The sequence below is a fragment of the Ovis canadensis genome, chromosome 26, assembly GCF_042477335.2.
Source record: "Ovis canadensis isolate MfBH-ARS-UI-01 breed Bighorn chromosome 26, ARS-UI_OviCan_v2, whole genome shotgun sequence".
NCBI lineage: Eukaryota > Metazoa > Chordata > Mammalia > Artiodactyla > Bovidae > Ovis > Ovis canadensis.
In genome coordinates, this window is record NC_091270.1 from 59,748,908 (window position 1) to 59,769,731 (window position 20,824).

General features: G+C 43.8%; 1 protein-coding gene across 4 annotated transcripts in view; it reads left to right on the plus strand.

The window, feature by feature from the left end:
* ZNF385D (zinc finger protein 385D) overlaps positions 1-20,824 on the plus strand; it is a 1,001,169-nt gene that overhangs the window by 717,480 nt on the left and 262,865 nt on the right. For all 4 annotated transcript variants that reach the window (XM_069572941.1, XM_069572940.1, XM_069572943.1 and 1 more), the window contains one exon: positions 9,292-9,434. In XM_069572941.1, the coding sequence (XP_069429042.1) occupies positions 9,292-9,434 (143 nt within the window). The remainder of the gene's footprint in view (positions 1-9,291; positions 9,435-20,824) is intronic.

Here is a 20,824-nt window from a genome sequence, read left to right on the forward strand (position 1 = left end):
TCCCTATCCTTTATTCCCGTCCTGCCTGGTCTCCGTCTGTGGGCTGATGAGCCTCCAGGTGCAGGAGGCTGGCCTCTCTGCTCTACACGTTCCCAAGGAGATCTTGTTCACGTCTGTAACTTCAGTTCCTGCGTGAGGGCTCTCCAGTGGTCCCTCAGCAGGAAGTCTGTGCGCAGACGTGTCTTCTCAGTGCTAGGACCCACTTCCACTCACACCTCAGCCTCAGGATGCCGAAACTCCCAGCTTGTCTTCTCCTCTTAGACTTGCTCTCCCTTACCATCTATATCTTGAAGACAATTTAGGAAGATGAACAAAGGTGTTCTCTAATTTGTGTGATGCTTACCTAACTTACCTTTTTGGTATTGGGAAACCCACCTTGAACAATTGAAGCTCAGGAAATGTCTCATGAATACCTTGGTTTGCACTGATTGCCTGCACAGATTGGCAAATGCTTGGAGAGGAAGCAAAGGATGTATCACAGTAATTCCAAATGGAAAGAATGTGGAGGCAGAAGAATATTTATCATCGTGTGGGGAACAGTGAGCTGTATGCCCAGCTGTGCTGGCGTAGAGACGTTCACATGGGCCAAGGCCCAACTGCAAGGTCCAGATTATCCAAAACAAGACCATGTCACAAGATGACGGCATCTTTTTTTCTCATTAAAAGGTCAGATGACTAAAGCCTGGTTATTATGAACAGAATTACTCCTCAGGGTGGTTCAGAGGTATCTAGGGAAGTTTAACTGCCTACATTAGCTAGCTTTGAACATTTGGCTATTAGTGAGACTAGATTGTGACCCACTTTGGTGAAATACAGCTTCCTGGTAGCACTCTCAAGAATGAACAGAATTTAAAAAAATACCATTTGTCCCAGGACTGGCCCTTTTTGCATCTTTGGTTTGCAGAAGTGTTGTCATTTTTATGCAAGGCGTTCCTTAACTCATTAATACTGATTTCAGCATTAATTTTTTTACATTAACTTCTCCTTTGAGGATAATCATCATTGATCATAAAAGATTCCTAGACGGGCCATTGTCTTCTCCAGGAATGGAGGACCAATTCTTGCTGACCCAATCCTAGCAGGGTCTGCCTTCTAACAGTGGCCAAGTCTGCCTCTGGGAAAGCTCTCCTGGCCGTCCCCCGAAGGAGACGGACCCAGAGGAAAGCAGAGCGTTCTCTCCTATCAGCTGTGCTTTCTGGAACAGACTGTATCAGGCACCTTGTCTGTAAATGATTCCTTGCTGGGGACCGTTGGTTTTGGATTGAAGCTACCAAGTTTGATGGAACCCTCTGCAGTGATGGAAATGTTTTTATTCTTTTAATTAATTAATTTATTTTAATTGGAGGATAATCACTTTACAATATTGTGTTGGTCTTTGCTCTACATCGATATGAATCGGCCGTAGGCATGCATTTTTCCCCTTCATCCTGTACCCCCTCCCACATCCCTCCCAAGTCCATCCTTTTTTTTAATTGCAATATTCTATTCATTGAGGTAGCCTCGGTCACGTGTGGCTGTCAAGCACTTGAAATGTGATTGAGAAAGTGAACATTTAATTTTATTTAGTTTGTACTTAACCACACACAGCTAAAGATTACCATACAGGACATGTCAGATTAGATCACCTTTTTGATTAGTTACAAATGATTTTGTGAAATTAAATCTTGTGAGTTCTTCTTGAGGAAAAATTTCACATTTTTTCATTCACTGTTGCAGACTTGAGAGGAAGTTTCCAGGCAAAAATGTTTGATCTCCTGAGAGAAGTTCCTTGTCCTGACTCACGCGCTATGTGACAGAGGGGCTGAAGTGCAGAGACACATATAAGGTTAAATGTCCAAGACTTACTCTGGTACTCTTAGAATCATCGTAGCGCTTTGCAGGCTCCGGGAACTGTCATGAGAGTGGGGCAAGTAAGTGAGAGAGTCTGCTTGGCTTCTGGTGAAGCCGTGGCAACTAGCGGAGAGCAGTACTTTGATTTTGGTGCCAGTATTCAGTGATGATGACCGAGAAAACATTGCTTAGTCCTTTTCCCTTAGCTCTCTTCCGGAATGAGCTTTGACACAATTTACTGGGACATCTATTTAATCGTATTCTTTCCCATTGTGACTTACAATGAACATGATTCCCTGTGCTCTATGAGAGCTCACCCATTCTCTGTTGGTTTGGGTCCCAGACTCCCGCTCCATGCCTCTCACTGTTCTTCCCTTGTGGACCACAAGACTGTTCTCTGTGTCTGTGAGCTGTTTCTTTTGCACATAGGTTTATCTGTGTCATATCTGAGACTCCGTATATAAGTGATGTCATATGCTTTTCTTTCCCTGACTTTCTTTGCTTAGTATGATAATCTCTAGGTCCATCCATGTACATGCAAACGGAAAGGATTATTCCATCCTTTTTACAGCTGAGTTCTATTCCACTGGATGCCCTGGAATATTTAAACTCCATGACTCAAAATGAATAAATAAAGACTAACAAGGGAAACCAGATCCCTCACATGGGCTTTCTTTCATGGGTAAAGTGTGAGTCAGTTAACCTGGGCAAATGTTTCTGCATCATGGTTTCCAGGTTAGTGTTAGAGTTGCCGTAACTCACTCCCCTTCTTACCTCCTCCCCCTCTGTGGTCACGGGAAGAAGGGCTGGGGCAGTGGCCCACAGCAGGAACAGCTCAGTGCTGCCCACTGCCCCTGTGGGCCAGATCCTGCTTTAATATCCAAACTGACCTGCCAAGGGCAACGCTCTTTACACCCACAAGGAGCTTCATCCTCAGGTAGAAGGTGCTGGATCAATTAGTAGGGGAATCAACAATTCAGAACAGACGGAAAGTGAAAGCTGTGAAAGAAAAATTGTGACCAAGTCACACCAAATTCAGTTTTATCTCCAAATCCATTTCTAACTGTATCATTCCGTTGGGAACAACATTTAAACAAAGATGGGAACTGAATGGGAGTTTGGATCACTGACGTTGAAGGGAATATGGTAAACATACAGCTTTTCTAGCTAAGGAGGAAAGATAACCTCAACAACAGACTGCCCATTGTAATCCCCAGCCAGCAGCCTTGAGTATTTGGGAGGCAGCCACACAAGGGAATGTGACAAGCACGTATTTGTTTTTCTGATTTGGCAAGTAGATGTTAAAGAATGCAAACTGGAGGGCTTTTGAAACATTTGCTGTGAAGCCCATGTGTTTCTGGAGACTTTCTCAAAGATAGGGCAGGATCAGCATTTTCCCACGTAGACAAATATTGGTAATAAATACTGAACGTTCCTTATCATCTTCTATACGAGGAATGAGTCTACTCCTGGTTTTTTTTTTTTTTTTTTTTTGAGCAGTAATAACATCTTCTCATAAGACTTCCGATTTAGTGCATTCCATTCTCGCTGCAAGGGGGCTGGCTTGCCTTGTAGGAAAAACCTGACTTCATAGTGTTCTTTTTTGTTGTCATTTTGTTTGTGTTTGTTGTTTTAATTTAAAGGCTGTTTGTATCAGTACATTGACACTTGTTAAGATTACTCAGCGTAATGATGAATGGCATTTATTACCCGTGTGATTTTTAGATGCAATGTATTTTAGGTGATAGCTTTGACTTTTGAGTTTGTAAATTCGGCATTATAACAGATTCCTGGCAGAATTATTGTGCATTTTAAAGGAATTAAGGGTATATACTAGAGTGGGTAGCTGTTCCCTTCTTCAGGGAATCTTCAGGTCTCCCGCATTGCAGGCGAATTCTTTACCATCTGAGCCACCAGGGAGGGCCATAGCAGGGCCTAGCACATACCAACTACTTAACAGCTTCGTAAAATTTAGCTTTTTCCTCAGCATTCACTCCCTTTCACCCTGGCTGGTCTGTTTCAACAGCAACAGCATTTGATGGCCATTGTTTTGTGTCAAGTCAAGTTTTGCTTTTATGCCCCAAATCCATGCTTTCTTTTCTACTTCCTGTTCATAGTATCAGATATAATTCTCTATGTCCTCGATCATGTAGGCCCCAGAAACCCTGTCTTGCCCTTCCCTCCCTCAGCACACATGGCAAATTCAAGCTGAAGTAGTTGGGATTGGATATCAGTAATGTTCCACGTCTGTCAGAGTATTGCAAGTAACTACTTACGACTTGATGTATCAAACGTTCTCAGTGTTTTCCTACTAGATTAAATATTCGGAGCAGTTTAGCAGTTTAACTCTGGCTCACTGTTGATGCTATTGAAACATATGTGTATATTTCAGTATGCTGCTGCTAAGTCACTTCAGTCGTGTTCAACTCTGTGCGACCCCATAGACGGCAGCCCACCAGGCTCCCTCATCCCTGGGATTCTCCAGGCAAGAACACTGGAGTGGGTTGCCATTTCCTTCTCCAATGCATGAAAGTGAAAAGTCAAAGTGAAGTCGCTCAGTCATATCTGACTTGTAGCAACCCCATGGACTGCAGCCTACCAGGCTCCTCCGTCCATGGGATTTTCCAGGCAAGAGTACTAGAGTGGGTGCCATTGCCTTCTCCGATATTTCAGCATAGGTAAGCGTATATCTGGACTTCCCAGGTAGCTCCATGGGTAAAGAATCTACCTGCAAGGCAGGAGATGCAGGTTCCATCCCTGGGTCGGGAAGATCTCCTGGAGGAGGGCGTCCTCCTCCTGGACAGAGGAGCCTGGCGGGCTATAGTCCATGGGGTCACAAAGAACTGGACATGACTGAAGCAACTTAGCACAGCACACAAGCATATGTATACATATACATATACGTATGTGTATGTGTATATATATATATATATATGTATAAAATTAAATTTATCTGAAAGAAAAAGATATGCTAGAAACTATTTCTCCCATCAAGAAATCAGTGATTTCTTCTGCTTTCTATAAATACAAGTATTGTATATGCATGTGCGTGTGTGATAATAATGTATTTTAACGATGAACATCATATATTATATTGTTTTTCAACGATTCACAGTTCTACAGCGCACACAGCCGTGAATATTCAACAGCAGCAACCCCTGACCATTTTTAACTTCGGCTTTGCCATTTGGGGAAATGAGTGATTAAGTAGTAGGTTAAGCTGTGAGACAGGACATCTGACTGATTCATGAACCATGAATGGACCAAGTGCAGAAGTTCAAGGTTAGAAGTGTTATATTATGGAAAGAACACTATTCTACTCTCAAGGAATATTTCAAAATGTTGATTTACAAGGTAACCTCTTAACTGTGAAGTCTTTCCTTCTGCAGGGGCCAGGATCAACCAAGTGCAGAAAAGGCAGGTGCCTTTAGAGTGGCCTTGCTTGACCTCCTCCAGGGGCCCCGATATGCATCTGCACCAACCTGAACATCCCTTTGGAATTTATTGGGTTCATTAAAAACACCCGCCTCACTTAGCACCACCTGGTCAGGCTCTCTGCTAGGCACTTTACCTACATTTTCTCTAATATTATGCTTCAGCTGACAACCAGTGGTTTAGAATTCCTATTTGTCTGTATAAATTATTAAAATGAATATTTCCAAATTGGCATTTTAATTAGGTTTTCAAAACTGCAAATTGCTGAAGTGTATAATGTCTTATTTTCTCAGATAATCTCTATTAACAAATGTCCTATAAACAAACCGGTTATTCCAGTATTTTTTTGAGTTCACAGATTTGCACTTTTGTGAATACAGAGCTAGCTGTCTTGTGAATGGACCAAAGCATGCTCCATAGTATATGTTTGCTCTATAATCCAATGCTGAATTCCAAGTGTGAGTCTATGCTGGCAGAACCAAACCTCAAGAAGGGCTAGAGAGGAGTCTTACGAGCTTAGATCGCTTGCTTCATCGTGTTCACCTTATTTACCTTCGTTATTCAACACCTTGCTCAGTATAGGTCTAATAACTGATGTTTGCTTAATGAATGTTTTTAGTTTATTGAATATAATGGGATGTAAAGAAATTTGGAATGGAGAGATATTAACTGCTCTGAAATCTGAATATTCTGTTAAGGCTTGATTTTTAAAAGCTATGTAAGTTAAAACTGCATAGGGTATGAAATACGTGATGCTAGAAGTCGTACCATAGAGCTTTCCATACAGAGGGCGTGCATTTGTGTTTTTTCTATTCCCAACCCATGGAGGCTTCAAAGTGCTTTTCTCAAAGTAAGAGCATCAGTATTTCCAGAAGTGACGTTCGGACGAAAGAAGCAACACTGGTAAACGGTAACAACACAGCGACCCTTTGTCACCTGCAGTCCTATCTACACATTCGTATGTGCCCAGATGCTTATTAGCGTCAAGATAATTTTATAGTAAGAAAATAACAGTGAACATACATTCATGCCCTAAATGTGACAAATTCTTTTAAAAAATGAAAGAATGAAATAGCTGTTTTCTCAAGGAGCGCATTTTAATCTGCTTTACAGGAAACATGTTATGTTTGCTGATTTTAACTTCATACTATTTTCCAATAGTATTCTTACTGCTGAGCATATACAGATTGAAACAAGCAAAATATTTGCAGAATATATCCTAATTTTAAGAGCAGAAATGTCAGTCTAGATAATTTTTAAGAGACAGTCTTAATTTGGGGCCTCAATATTAATATTATAGTCAGTTCAGTTGCTCAGTCATGTCCAACTCTTTGCGACCCCATGAACCGCAGCACGCCAGGCCTCCCTGTCCATCACCAACTGCCGGAGTCCACCCAAACCCATGTCCATTGAGTTGGTGATGCCATCCAACCATCTCGTCCTCTGTCGTCCACCCCACCTGAGTTTGCATGGCAAGTGGCTGAAGACTGTACGGTCGTGCTGTGTTCTCTGTTTTCCAGTGATCTTTCACTTTTCTCTCTTCAATTAGGTAGAAAGGGCTGAACTCAGATAGTATCAACAGCTCCCCTCCAATGTTACGACTCTTCCTCTATGTCTTCTTATCCCCTACGTAGGAAGCCCCAGTTGCAACCTTAGGAGAGGGCCTTGAACTGTCTGTATAATAAAATGCAAATGAAACCCATATCTCAGAGGAAGCGAGGTATATTTCTGGAGGAATTCATTTTCCCTAGCGGTAGAATCAGTGTATATTTATTCTTTGTTCCTCTCAGCGGGGTGGATAAGGAAAGAAGCCTGAGGTTTTCTAGAACCTCGTTGACTCTCCTGAACCAAAGGGGAACTCGTAAAGGAAGTGATTCCAGAATATGTCCCTGCTGAACTGCATGCGTATCATTAGAAGGATGAGGTGTTTCTGTGGAAGCAGCATAAGCAGCTGAAGAACTGATCAACTTAACGTTTCTCTCCATGATATTATGCTGTCCATTACCTGACTTCTGAGATTTTAGGGTCAAACAAGGTAATGGATATACACGAATGAATACCTTTGGCAAAGTGTGATTCTGACACAGATAATAATAATTTAAAATGATATGTTTAAAGCTCACTATTATTTATGGACATGTTAAAATGCACCCAAGATTTCAACCCAAACTTATTTTACTCCTGAGTTTTCTAAAGAGGCACCAACCAAAATTTTATTTTGGTTCTTTAACTTTTCATCAAAGGAGAAATTGGTAGCAGTACTAAACTCAAGACAGGCCTATCCCTGACGTTTTGCGGACGCCCTCGCTATACCGCCAGCTGGACGGTAAAGGCAGTCTGTAGTGTGCTCTGCTGACTGTAACGTGCTGTGTTTTGCTTCTATCTCTCTCTGTTTTAACATCAGCCCTCTATTTCCTGACTCTTTACTATTTTTCACTTTAATTGGTTTGTTGTTTCAAACTGGATGTTGTTGGCCTTGTCATTGAAGAACGTTTCAAGAGGGTAGTAAGAAAGAGTGGGAAAAATACTGGTTGTGTTAATTTGGCTCCGGCTGACTTTATACCTGGAGCCAGGAGACCTGATGATGCTTTTGGTATGGTTAGTTGAATCCTGTGCTGATGGCCTCTGCTGTGGATGTTAGTCACCCACCTTGTTAGTAGATCCTCCGGTCCAATAGGGTTGGATCTGGCATGGGGGAATCGTTTTTTAAATGTTCATCTTTGTTCAGGTGACTGATGGGGTGCAAGAGGGTGGTCTGTGTGCAGCTGACCTGGTAAGATCTGTAAAGATAAGTTGGATGGGATCTCATTCCAGGTTGTTTGGGAACTCATGTACACCCGTGGCAGATTCACGTCAATGTATGGCAAAACCAATACAGTATTGTAAAGTAAAATAAAGTAAAACAAAAAAAAATCAGATTGTGAGAGTAAAGAAAAAAAAAATAATAAAAGCAAGATGGCAGGCAAGGAAGTGGCCCAAGCGGGAGCCTCTCTCCTCTCCTCTTCTCCTAGAATTCCTCCCCAGGGCATTTTGTTCTCCTGATGCGTCTCTGGATCCTCCCCAGTAGGTTTTTACAGTCTGATGCTTGCCTCTCAGATTAGGAGAACGCTGGCATATTCTAACAGTTTCCTAGGATTCAAACAGCCTTTAATTAACGACAAATTGATGTTTTGGAACGTTACCAGCGTATGAGAGACAGAACAGGGAGGTAGGCTCCTTTCAGCTTCCGAACGCAGTGAAATCCTAGAACAGGGGGCAAAGGTGTGAGTCCCCTGCGGACAGCCTTTGCCCACTGGTGTGCGAAGGAGGCGTCTGTGTTGCCGTCACAGTCCATTGCCTTCTCCTTGATGGCCTTCCATATTCCACCTACTTGTGACGGGGAAGGCAGGGGGCAGGTAGTCTTGAATCTTTAAAGCCGCAGGGGTGCTGCGTAGCTCAGGGATCCCGTGATTTGTAGCTGGATTTGCTGGTTTTAACCCTCCAGTTGCCACGGCTGGCAGGGACGGCTGCCCGTGTTTGTGGTTAAGTTTCTTTCCCATGCCAGCCTCATGTCATCTTGCTGCCAGAGTTTGGGACGTGGTGGAAAAGAGCAGTTCTGTAAAAGAATCACTCAGACTGGATGCATATTTTCAGCCAAAGTTCGTTTTCAAAGAGGGTTAGGGGATCATCGAAGGGGTTTTCCCTTTGAATCAAGGGATCTTAGTTACAGGTTTGCTGTTGACTCAATCCAGAGCTCAAGGCAGAAAAAGAAGAATGGACTGCGGGCTATGAGATGTTTGAAATGGTAATAATTACTTACGTAGGCAGACAGTCCCGATCCAAGAGGGCCAGGAACAGCTAGGGTGCTCCCTCTGCTCACCGGCGCATCTGCTGGGTGGCGGCTTTGGGGTCAGCTCGCTCTGCGTCTTGCTTTCTCCAGTGGCCCGGAAAGCTGGCATTTTGGTCTCAGAAGAAGCCTGGGTGCCTGTGCTGTGTGTCCCCTGTGCTCCAGGTCCCTGACCATGCCCTCTCTTCTCCTCTCTGCAGGTGGCACGTGCCAGAGCCCGGCCCTCCCAGCCCTGGTCCGGCCGCCAGCCCCGCCTCTGCAACCGTCGCTGGACATTAAGCCGTTCCTCCCATTTCCTCTCGACACGGCGGCCGCAGTCAACCTCTTCCCCAATTTTAATGCGGTAAGTCCCGCACCATCTGCCTGGGCCAGGGTGGTTGGCCCTGGAAAGCGTCCAGGGCGGGGGTGAGCTGGCCACAGCCTCCCTCCTACTCTGCACTTTACTCCGTAGCTCGGCCGAAAGGACGTCGAGGTTAGTTGTCTGCCTGGTTGTGTGAGGTCTCCAGAGCCAGCCTCCTTCAGGAAAGAGGAGCAGAGCTTGCATCTGATGGGGTGAATCATGAATCTGTGCCTCCCTTTTACTGTCTTTCTGGGCAACACTGGACATTTGATTAGTTTCTTTTCCATGCCAAGTTCAGTTTAACTGAAAGGTAATGAATGTGTTAGAGAGCATTTGGATTCATGTCGATGTCTGGAAACTTAAACATGTGTTTCTTCTCTCTGGGCCTTCTACTCTGATTTTCAAATCTGTTACTTCTTTTCTAATTTCATGAAGAGGACACTGATCGTCATACTAGAGATACATTCTATGGATAAAGCACATTCTCCCTCTTAAGTTAAAAGCAGTTAGGGTTCTGGTAGGAAGAATTTTCGTTTTTTTTTTTTTCTTTCTTCTTAGACACAGCTCCTCAACTTGAGTCTTTCTTAAATGACTGTGTTTTGGGAGCTTTGTCAACAGCTTTCTCAACACCAGTACAATACTTACTTGCCTCTGTTTTCACTCTTGTTCTTGTCTTTAAAAGTTGAAAGATTCCTCATATGCATCATCATCCTTTTTTTTTTTTTTGTACAAGCACTGAGAATATTCTTAGGATAAAAATAGAAATAAGGGCTGAAAAGGTCAGAAGCCAGTAAGTGACATTGTTTTCTAATATCTGATTCAGTTTTCAACAGTTGTTATAACACAGGTCTGAGTTTATCAATGACAGAACTTGTCAACACAACCAAGGCTGAGGGGATTAAGATGTAAGATCTCTGAAGGCCCAGTGAGCTAAATAATACAGACTTCTTGTTGCAACATCTAACCTTTATGATGGATTAAAAAGAAAAAACAGTCTGTCTACAATCAGGTCATTCTCCTTGAGGAGACAGAAGTGGGTCTCTTGTACTTTAATTTTGCTTCATCACAGGGACTTTGGACCTGCCGCGGAGATGGTGCAGGAGTGTGTTCACCTTTACTGAAGGACACTGAGGGTCACAGTGGTTGCTTTGCTTTGGCGAACACGAAGAGTTTTCCATAGGAGTCTTGTTTTGAAATGGATGAAACATAAATAGAGCAGCATAAAGATCGCATTTCCAAAGTAAAGGTTTCTAATTCTAGGTATTTCAATAAAAGTAGAGGAAGACCTGGCTCAGAATCAGATTTGTTGGTCGTTGAACGACCACACTAAAGTCCTGGGCTCCATCTCGCTGAACAGCCTGCCTGCTCCGCTGTTAAGTGGCTTCTTGGCATCGTCTTGCTTCCCAGACCCTGGAGATGATCCATCAGGTGCTTTACCAGGCCTCCGAGACCACTTGGCCTCCTGTCTCTCACAGCTTTGGAGAAGCCGGTGTACAGTTCTTGCAGGGTTGTGAAAGACTGGGTTTTAAACATTTGATTTGCCCTATGGGAACCATTAAAAGCAAAACAACTAATTTGATTGACAGTGAGTGTTCTTTGTCATTAAACAAAGATGAGTGATATATTGAGCTATAGGACACTGAGCAAATCTCTTTATCCTCTTTGCTGCTGTTTCCTCATCTTTAAAACAGAGGGGTGGGCCTGATGATCTCTTCCTTTGCATTTATAATGTTCAAAATACTTGAGCTTTTGTGGACAAAGACAGCCTTGTGTGGTGGTCCAGTTGGCTTCTGAGCTAGACTGCCTGGGTTTAAGTCTTAGAACTGCTCCTCACCATCATCATGGCCTTGGCTAAGTCACATAATCGCTATGTATCTCAGTGTCCTTGTTTGTAAAATGGGACTAATAATTAACCTACTTCTTAAGCATGTGGTCATGATTATGTGGGTTAAATCATTTAGAACGGGGCTCAGCCTATAATAAGCACTGTTTGAGTGACAGGTATTATGCTCATAAGTAGCCTTCTTATTTTGAATGTGGAAGTTCATAAACTAATGGATTGCCAAAGTTTTACTTGATTCCTTTTCTTATGTGATTGATTTGGACGTGTGTTGGTGTTTTCCCCAGTTAAACCAAGAGACCTTATGTTGCTACACCTATTGGTTATTTCCTTCTAGTGCTGACTAAGTCACAACCAGTCCAAGATTAAGTCAGTCTGTGTTTCCACCTGAGTGGAACATTGCAAAGCCCCATATCCTGTAGTTCTGGGCTGAGAATTACAGCCCCGTATCCTATAATTCCCAGATGTACAGAGCATCTCTGAGTAACACCCAGAGTTCTTGATTTTGTAGCAGGTGTGAAAATCTCAGTCCACAAATTCAGGGTATATTAACTATACCATTTTATTGCTGTAAGTTGATTTTATTTTTGGTTCAAAAGCTCATTCCATGAATCTGTAGGGAAATGAAATTTAATTGTTTCAGAATGTGCTAAGGTTCTGGAATCTAACAGAGTCTCTACCCAGCTTTTGGTGGGAGGGTTCCTCTGTTCATCAAGTGACGGGTCTGCATAGATGAGTGTGGGAAGATGAGCCCCTGATGAGCATGGTTTTGGGGGCCCCCGTTCTCAACTGTGGACACACAAACGTATGGGGCTTCAGTGGCCCCTCTTACCCAGATGTGCCCCAGTGCTGCTGCCTGTCTGCTGCCTCACGGCCTTCTTTCCTCTGACCTTTTTGAGTTCAGATATGAGTCAGGAAGAATCATGAAACATCTGGGGAAAAAGAAGTGCAGTTAGGAGAGAAAGAAACAATGGGTGTAGGATGGGAGCTGAGCTGCGGATGCATAGAAGGACATTCAGCAAAGCCGCTGGGACCCCTTAATCTCCTTATAGCCAGCTTCTGAGGGATGGCAACAGACACTGCTTCCTTGACCTGGGTCGTTGCAGCCAGCGGCTTTCAGACAAGAAAAGCTTCCTTGACTTTTCCTCGTACCCCTACTCTGTCCCTCCGTCTCCTTAGACAATGGAGTCTCAATGCTTAGGGCCACTCTTATCTCAGTGATCCCTTTCTGCACCTGCATTTCTTGAGAGGAACCAATCCTGGAAATAGGTTAATGCTATTTATTGGTAGAAAAGAAATATTTCTTTCCTACGTAGTATGAACGTGGTCCATTCAGTCAACTGCTAGAGTTATCAGGCATCTATTATGTGCTGCTGCTGCTGCTAAGTCACTTCAGTCATGTGCAACTCTGTGCGACCCCATAGACGGCAGCCCACCAGGCTCCCCTGCTCCTGGGATCCTCCAGGCAAGAACACTGGAGTGGGTTGCCATTTCTTTCTCCAATGCATGAAAGTGAAGTCACTGAGTCGTGTCCAACTCTCAGCGACCCCATGGACTGCAGCCCACCAGGCTCCTCCATCCATGGGATTTTCCAGGCAAGAGTACTGGAGTGGGGTGCCATTGCCTTCTCTGCTATTATATGCTAGGAATAGGGATAACAAAATTTGTGTTGTGACCTCTGCCATGAAATAATTTATAAAGGAGAAGCTGGACAAATAAAGACATAGTTGTAAACGCAGGTGCTCTTATAGAGACTGATGTGTAGTACAGAATGGCCGCTCAATGGCGGGAGTGAAAGGTTGTCTTCGTGAAGGTTTGGTGAGAAAAATGGAAACTATTCTTGGCGTGCAAACAGGAAGGGAATTAACAGAAGGATTCAGAGGCTTACAAAACATTTGGAGGTGCCGGGCAAACAAAGGTCAGAGCAGGCTGTTGCTGGCTCCTGGTTTTTCAGCTTGTTTTCAGGGAGTTAGGAAGTTGCAGAAATACAGGATGCCTGGTAATCCCAGTCACTTTCATCCAAATCCCATGACTTTGGATTTTTTAAAAGATAACCATAGATAATAACCCATTGAATGAACTATGACTCTATTATTCCACATAGATATAAACAGAGAGAAGGTAAAGCTTTTACTTACAATAGAAGGCAGTGAATAAACACAAGAAAATGAAAATAAAAAATTACCATTCTGCATCTTATTCAGCAAGAGACCTCAATGGATGATAAGCATAAGTAGATGAAGGTACAATAGGGAACATTGTATTTACATAGCCTCCGAATATTTCCACAAGAAAAAAAGGAATTTTATAGTGGAGACACCTAGCAGGCAACATTGATCTTGCTCAAGTGATCGATATTGTCATCCGTAATTTGACAAATAAATACCGTGTACCACGCAGCAGAACGTGATGATAAGACAGCATCGCTAATGTGGTATCCCAAAGACATGTATGCCAAATCTCCAGCGACTCTTAGGCTGAACTTCGCAGGCAGATCTCTGTGGGAACGTAAACCTCGAGCTTCCTGTCCTTAGGATGCCGGGGGACCACACGGAAGGAGGGGCAATGTGGGGCTGCGGACAGAAGACGTGCCCTGACGGCAGAATGGAAAGGGCTCCGAGGAACCTGAAACGCGAAAGTTCCAGCTATTACGAGCAAGAGGCTAAGTGCCCTGGAGCCCAGTGTCCTGTTCCGTAAAAGAGGAGTGACTCAATCTCGCTTAGGTTTGCTATCAGAGGGGTAGCTGGGCTTTAAAACGCTGGAGGTGGAAGCCAGGAATGGGCTTGAGTAAGTAAGACCTTGGGGTATCGTTCCATTGGACCTAACTCGTTAAAAAATGACTATGTTCCCAGACAACTTTCTCCGAGGGTTTCAGGGCTGCCTTTCTGATTCTCATTCCTCCAGCACCCTTTCTTCATATTCTGCTCAGTCGTCATGACAATAACGAGCATTCAGAGTGTCATTAAAAGGTGCAGCGCGTGGAGGATGTGTTGGTGAGGGCTGACGGTGAACCTGGCTCTGCGCTCCCCTCTCAAGACCGGGCTTCTTGTTGGCACAAAGATTAAATGGGTAAGCTTGACCTGCACATGCCAGATACTCAGCAAGCACCGAGTCTTGTCTCTTCCAGAAGATGCACAGGGCAAGGTGAGGAGGTCGCGCAGAGGGCAGGAAGGCAGAAAGGTGTGCAAATGCAGGAGGCGACGCGTTTGCTTCGAGGGTGCTCTGGCTATCACGTTGCTGAACATTAAAGATGGAGATTAGCATAGAAAGTTTAATTCTGTGCTCTTCCTCTGGGTCATATTGTTTCATTGCCAGACAGGGGACAATTGGGAAGGAAGGAAGGGGAAAAGAGGGCGAGAGAGAAAGAGATCAAATCCTAGTGTCTGACATCATTTCTCAAAAACAGCAGTAACCTTACAGACAGCTAGCCCTGTGCACTTGAACATGGCGTTGCTTTGGGTTGGGAAGTTTCATCCGTTGGAGGCAGAAGAGTGAGCTGGCGTGCTCTATAGGAGCGCTTCCCATGTCTGGGGAGGCCTGGGAAGAGTCGGGGGATTGCGTCACGTGTGGATTCTGCCTTAGCAGCTCAAGGGCAGCGCCTGGGCATTTATGTGGGCAGAGGCAGGGGCGTCAGGAGAGGGGCGCCACGCGCCGGGCGGGTCTCTCCTTCCCGCCGTCCCTTGGTTCGTTTGTGGGCTGGGCTGCACCTTTGCTGCTGCCTCGGCTTTTGCTGGTCGCGGGGAGGGGAGCGGGGCTTCTCTCTAGCTGCGGGCTTTTCTTGTTGCAGAGCTCAGGCTGGAGGGCGCCTGGGCCTCAGAAGTTGGGGCCCCGGGCTCTGGAGCCCCGGCTCTGTGGCTGTGGACTCGGGCTCAGCTGCTGCATGCATGCGGGATCTTCCCAGACCAGGGATCTGACCCAGCTCTCCTGCACTGGCAGCTGGATTCTTTACCACTGAGCCGTCAGGAGAGCCTCACGAGACAGGCACTAAGCACTCCTGCAGAGCATTTCTTCTTTCACTCAACAAGTATTTATGGAGGGCCTACTGTGTGCTGAGCCCTTAGGATTCAACTGCAGAACTAGGAGCCAAGTCTCTGCTATTCTGGAACTTACTTCCTTGTATTTGTCTGCTGGGCTTTGGAGACCCTTGACGGTATCGGTAGTCACAGCTCTACCTCACATGATCCTTTTATGGTTGTGTTTGTAGCTCCCAGAAGTACTTGGAGCCTTGCTTATAGGGAGACATTGTTCAGGATGTTGGTTCTAGCCGCCAGTAATGAAAAACTGATTATGGACTAAGTATGTAAAATTATCACTTGTATCCCAACTGGTTAAAAGCAAAACTATTTTCTATGACATTTTTAAACTTTTATGTGCATTACAATTTTAAAATTGTTGTCGAGAAAAATATAGGAGTGAGTGTTTCATTCATTTACTCATTGAATGATTTCTCCATTCTGTAAAAGTTCAAGTCTCACTGGAAAAATTCTATGGATTGAAAAATCGGCCTCTGCAAAATAGCTCCATCAAAAGCCTGTATGGCGGTATATCCCTGGTGGTCCCATGGTGGAGAGTCTGTGCCTCTGATGCAGGGCGTGCGGGTTCAGTCCCTGGTTGGGGAACTGAGAGGCCACATGCCATGGGGCACGGCCAAAAATAAATGAATCCTTAAGGAAGCATCTGTGGGTAGGATAGTGCTAATAAGAGCGACAGAGTAAGAGGAGGGGTAAGAAGTACTTTTCTCACTCGCTGATTCACTCTGCACATTTATGAAGCACTGAGTGTGTGTCTGACACCCTAGTGGACCTAGAAATACAAAAGCAAAGATGAGAAGAGGAAGAGGAGACGAGGGGGAATGAGCTTTGTGACTATGGCATCAACCAAGTTGATTTATCACTCTTGAGAACGCCCTTCTGTCAGCAAGTTGTAAAACATCTGGATATAAGGCACCCCGTTAGGCAATGAGCTCTATGCAAGCATTTTGCTGGGAAAGTGGGGAAGAGTCGTTAAAATGTTCTATAAAGAACTCAGTAATTAAATCAGTAATGAACATGCTACCTGAGGTCAAGGGGAGGAGAAGTCACTTGGAGAGGAGCGGAAAAGCTACACGGTGTTGAGAGAATAGAACTGAAACAAATACTACCCTACCGTATGGCAAACAGATGTCTAGCGTGAGCTCAGGGCATGAAGCATGGCGTCCAAAGCGGCGCTCTGGGAAAACCCAGAGGGATGGGGTGGGGAGGGAGGTGGGCGGGGCTTCGGGGCGGGGGCACATGTACCCCTGTGGCTGAGGCACGGCAGTGTGTGGCGGACACCATCACAGTATTGTAGAGCAGGCACGCTCCAATTAAAGTAAGCAAACTAATTTTTATTAAAAAGCTATATGGTAAAGGTTAAGGTTGAATTTGGGGTCTGAGGGCAGCTCCATATTCATCTTGTTCATTCAGGTACAGAGCTCGGAACATCACAGAGACTCAGTACACGTCTGTTTTTAACGGAAGGATGGGTGACGTGCAGTGTTCTTCTAGTTTCGGGTGTACAACACAGTGGCTCAGTTTCACGTGCATATACGTATCTATTCTTCCTCATAGTCCTTTCCGCTATGGTCTATCACAGGACACGCACTGACTCTATTCCCTGTGCTGTGCAGTAGGTCCTTGCTGGTTACAGAGTTTACACATGACGGTGTGTACCTGTTAGTCTCCGACCCCTGATTTATCCCTCCCCCAGCCCTCTTTCCCTTTGGCAGCCATAAGTTTGTGTTCTGTATCCCTCAACACACATTTCTTGAGTGAATGAGTGGAGGGTAGATGGATGCCTAGACAGGTAGCTAGGTCGGTAGACAGGCAGAAAAATGCACGGCAGATAACTGATAGAGGAGGCAAAGTCGTCACAGTTGTGTGATAAGAAGCATGACAACGTGAAACTTTGGAAAGTCTTAGTGCTCACTGCTTCATATGTTAGGTCATGTCTATTTAACAGAAGTTTTTAATTTAAGCAATTATTAGGGAACATAGGAAGCACAGCATCAAACCATCCCCTTACTATGCATTCGCAGTCTTATATTGGGTTGCGTGTTTGTTTACTCCAGTTGTAGAAAAGGACAGTGGTGTAAAAAATCCGAGTGACTGCCTGCAGAGTATAGGCTAAAATCAGTCCTTTGTATTTCTCATCAACAACTTCACGTGAGCCCAGAAGGGCTGTTACCATTCAATGTTGGTGAGGCACTTTAGGACTTTAAAAGGACAGCTTCAAATGTGTTCTAATGTATAGAGATTATTCTATTGATTAAATATGCATTTATAATATTATAAGTGAATGACAAAAATACAGAACTCAAAATAGAAAATTGCAAGTTTTTTTTTTAACCTTTGGATATAAATCCTTCAGGATCTTTATTTCCTCCATATTTAAAATGGGAGGGCTGCCATATTGACTGGCACATTTTGTCTCCTTTCCTTTCAAAAATCATTCTTGACTTGTGCTTGCCCCCACGCCTGTGCAGCTTGCTTCCTGCTGCAGCTGTGGAGTCGCCCCTCCTCTCTCAGCCAGTGTGGGGGTTGCTGAAAGAGTCTTCCTCACACCTCTGTTTGTTTGGTCCGGAGAGATATCAACTGAATTCAGTTTACACATTAGTAACTGTTTCTAGGAAGCTTTTACAACAGCTGCTCTCGGTGAATTAGGTAGGGAGTCAAGGTGGAGTTATGGGTAGAAAAATAAACCTGCCTTTCTCAGTCACAACTGGTGGAAGGTATGGAAATTTTGCAGATGAAAAATGCCGTAGTAAATACAGTATTGATTACTAAGTTCCTTGCCCTTTAAAGACAAGTGTAGCAGACTTCTAGCCAGTTCTATGCACTGTGTGCCCTACTTGTACAGCAAAGGCATCTTAAAAATTGCATGGTTATTAAATCTTTCATTGTATGTCTTCGTGTTGAAATAGCTATATAATATGTGCTTGGGCCATACTTCTTCCTGTGAACCAAAAATTGTAAAAGTCAAGAATACTTATAAGGACCCTCAAACACAAAATGACTTAAACACAGAATATCCAGGCTTGAAAATAAAAGGCTAAACAATTGCAGACAGCACAGATATTTTTCCTTTTTAATGCTTGTGCACTCTTTGACCAAGAAACCTATTTCCCTATTATTCCAAACATGATGTGATGAGAACAAGTTTCCCTCTCTGCCCTCCCCTTGGGCCTCCGTTCTCTTGTCAGGGTGGTTAGTGGCTTTTGTCTCTGTCCTTCCAGTGACATTTTTAAGTGTGAGCATGTTTCTCTCGCTAAAGATTGAGGCATGACACACATTATACCTTTGTTTTCCTTTCTCAGCCCATTGAAGCTTTACTTTTGCAAAAGTATATATGGGACCTGTTTGCTTAGTCTGTATTTCATACGAACTGTGATCCTGGGTCACCACGAGGACCCAGAAAAGAGAGTGTCTAAGCTCCTTGTTTATTGTAGCATCCAGAGACTCCCTGGGTGATTTCCTGTTCCACACGTATAGACACTTTAAAAAGGAAAGAAGCATTTTAGAGTTAATTTGTATCTGATGCAAATCGCTTATTTTACAGAGAAGCCTAAGTGACGGAGACATTCCCAGTTTCATGGCACAAGAGTGGGAGAGCTAAGAGAAAACTGAGACCCCTGACCTCTCTCTCATTATGGATGCTTCTCATTGAGTCAGATCGTTGTGGGTCGCATTGTGTATCCCCAGCATTCATAACCCATGGTGCCTTAGAAATGCGATCGTACTTGGAAGTAGGGTCGTTAAAGATATAATTTGTGAAGATGAGGTCAATAGGGTGTACCCTACTTTATTATGACTGGTATCCTTATAGAAAGAGGACATTGGGACCCAAGGCAAGCAGAGAGGGCAGATGCATACAGACAGAAGAACACTCTCTATAAGCCGAGAAGAGACCCAGAGCACATCCTGCCTCCCGGCCCTCAGATGGACCCAGCCCTGCTCACACTTTGATTTTGGAATTCTTGCCTTCAGAACTATGAGATAATACACTTCTGTTGTTGAAGAACACCCAGTTTGTGATACTCTGTTGTGGCCACCCAAGCAAGAAAGGATTCTTGGAGCCATCTGGTCTACCTACCTACGCTGGCACTCCAAAGTGTTCCTGACGATTTGTAATCCAGCTTCTCACTTAACTGTCTCCCATGACGGTAAATAAGGCTACCCCTGGGAGAGAGGGGCTCTCCACCGCTGGTCACACATGCTGTGAAGTTCTCTATTTGGAGCCACTGCGGGCTCCCTATAACTGCTATAAACCAAGGAAGAAGATAAAGCACAATCTATTGCTTTTATGGAAAAAAATTATTGATCACAAATTAAGCAATAAGGGCTACTAAGGAATGCAATTTTACACCCACCTTTAAAAAAATCCAATTTCATAAGGGCCTTACATCTTAAAGGTGTTACCCGGATGACATTGGTTAGGAAACCCAGGGCCTTGGGGTAAAATAACTTGCCCTGATTTTATATGTATATATATATACTTTACTGGTAGCTCAGATGGTAAAGAATGCACCTGCAATGTGGGAGACCTTGGTTTGATCCCTGGGGTGGGAAGATACCCTGGAGGAGGGCATGGCAACCCACTCCAGTGTTCTTGCCTGGAGAGGAGCCTGGCTGTCTACAGTCCATGGGGTCACAAAGAGTCGGACATGAATGAGCGACTAAGCACAGCACATCATGTGTGTGTGTGTGTGTGTGTGTGTGTGTGTGTGTGTAGATATATATACACATACGTGTATCTATTCTTTTGCAGATACTTTTCCTATCTTGGTTTTTACAGAATATTGAGTAGAGTTCCCTTTGCTTACAGTAGCGTCTTATTGATTGTTTTATATATAACAGTGTGTGTGTGTTAATGCCAACCTCCTAATTTATCCCCCATTTCCCCCTTTGGTGACCACAGTTTGTCTCCCAAGTCTGTGAGTCTGTTTCTGTTTTGTGAATAAGTTCATTTGTATCATTTCTTATTGTACTATCTTTAATCTATTGTTAGAGCCTTAGTATACATTACAAGCTAATTAACTAAATAATCTTTAATTCCTCAGAAAGCTTAGCTCTAAGATAATAAACTATTTCCTAATTAACATCCTGGCTGTGAATGGACAGTTATGAAAAAGAATATCTAGAGCTTCAGTCACCCTCACAAACATTCATGTTGAACATGGCCAATCATTGTTAGGGGAATAAATTACTTATAGTGATAACAAATTTAAAAAATCTTCCCATCCTGGTAACAATTTTAAGGCTCAAGACCCATCTTCACACGTAAGAAAAAATTACTAAATTTAGGCTTTAAAAGATCTGAGCTCTAGGTCTAATATTTTATCTTCGGCAGAACCCTGAGTCCTCATTCTCTCATCTGTGAAATGGGAGTAATCATATTGATCACATAAGAGCATCTAAAGATGTTAAAGATGAACATTAGGCATTTCTGTATAATAAGGACGTCTATTGAATTCTGAATTCTGGGCTCTGGTGTGGGGACCCTAATGAACATCTTTTACAACCTCCCGCATGTGATT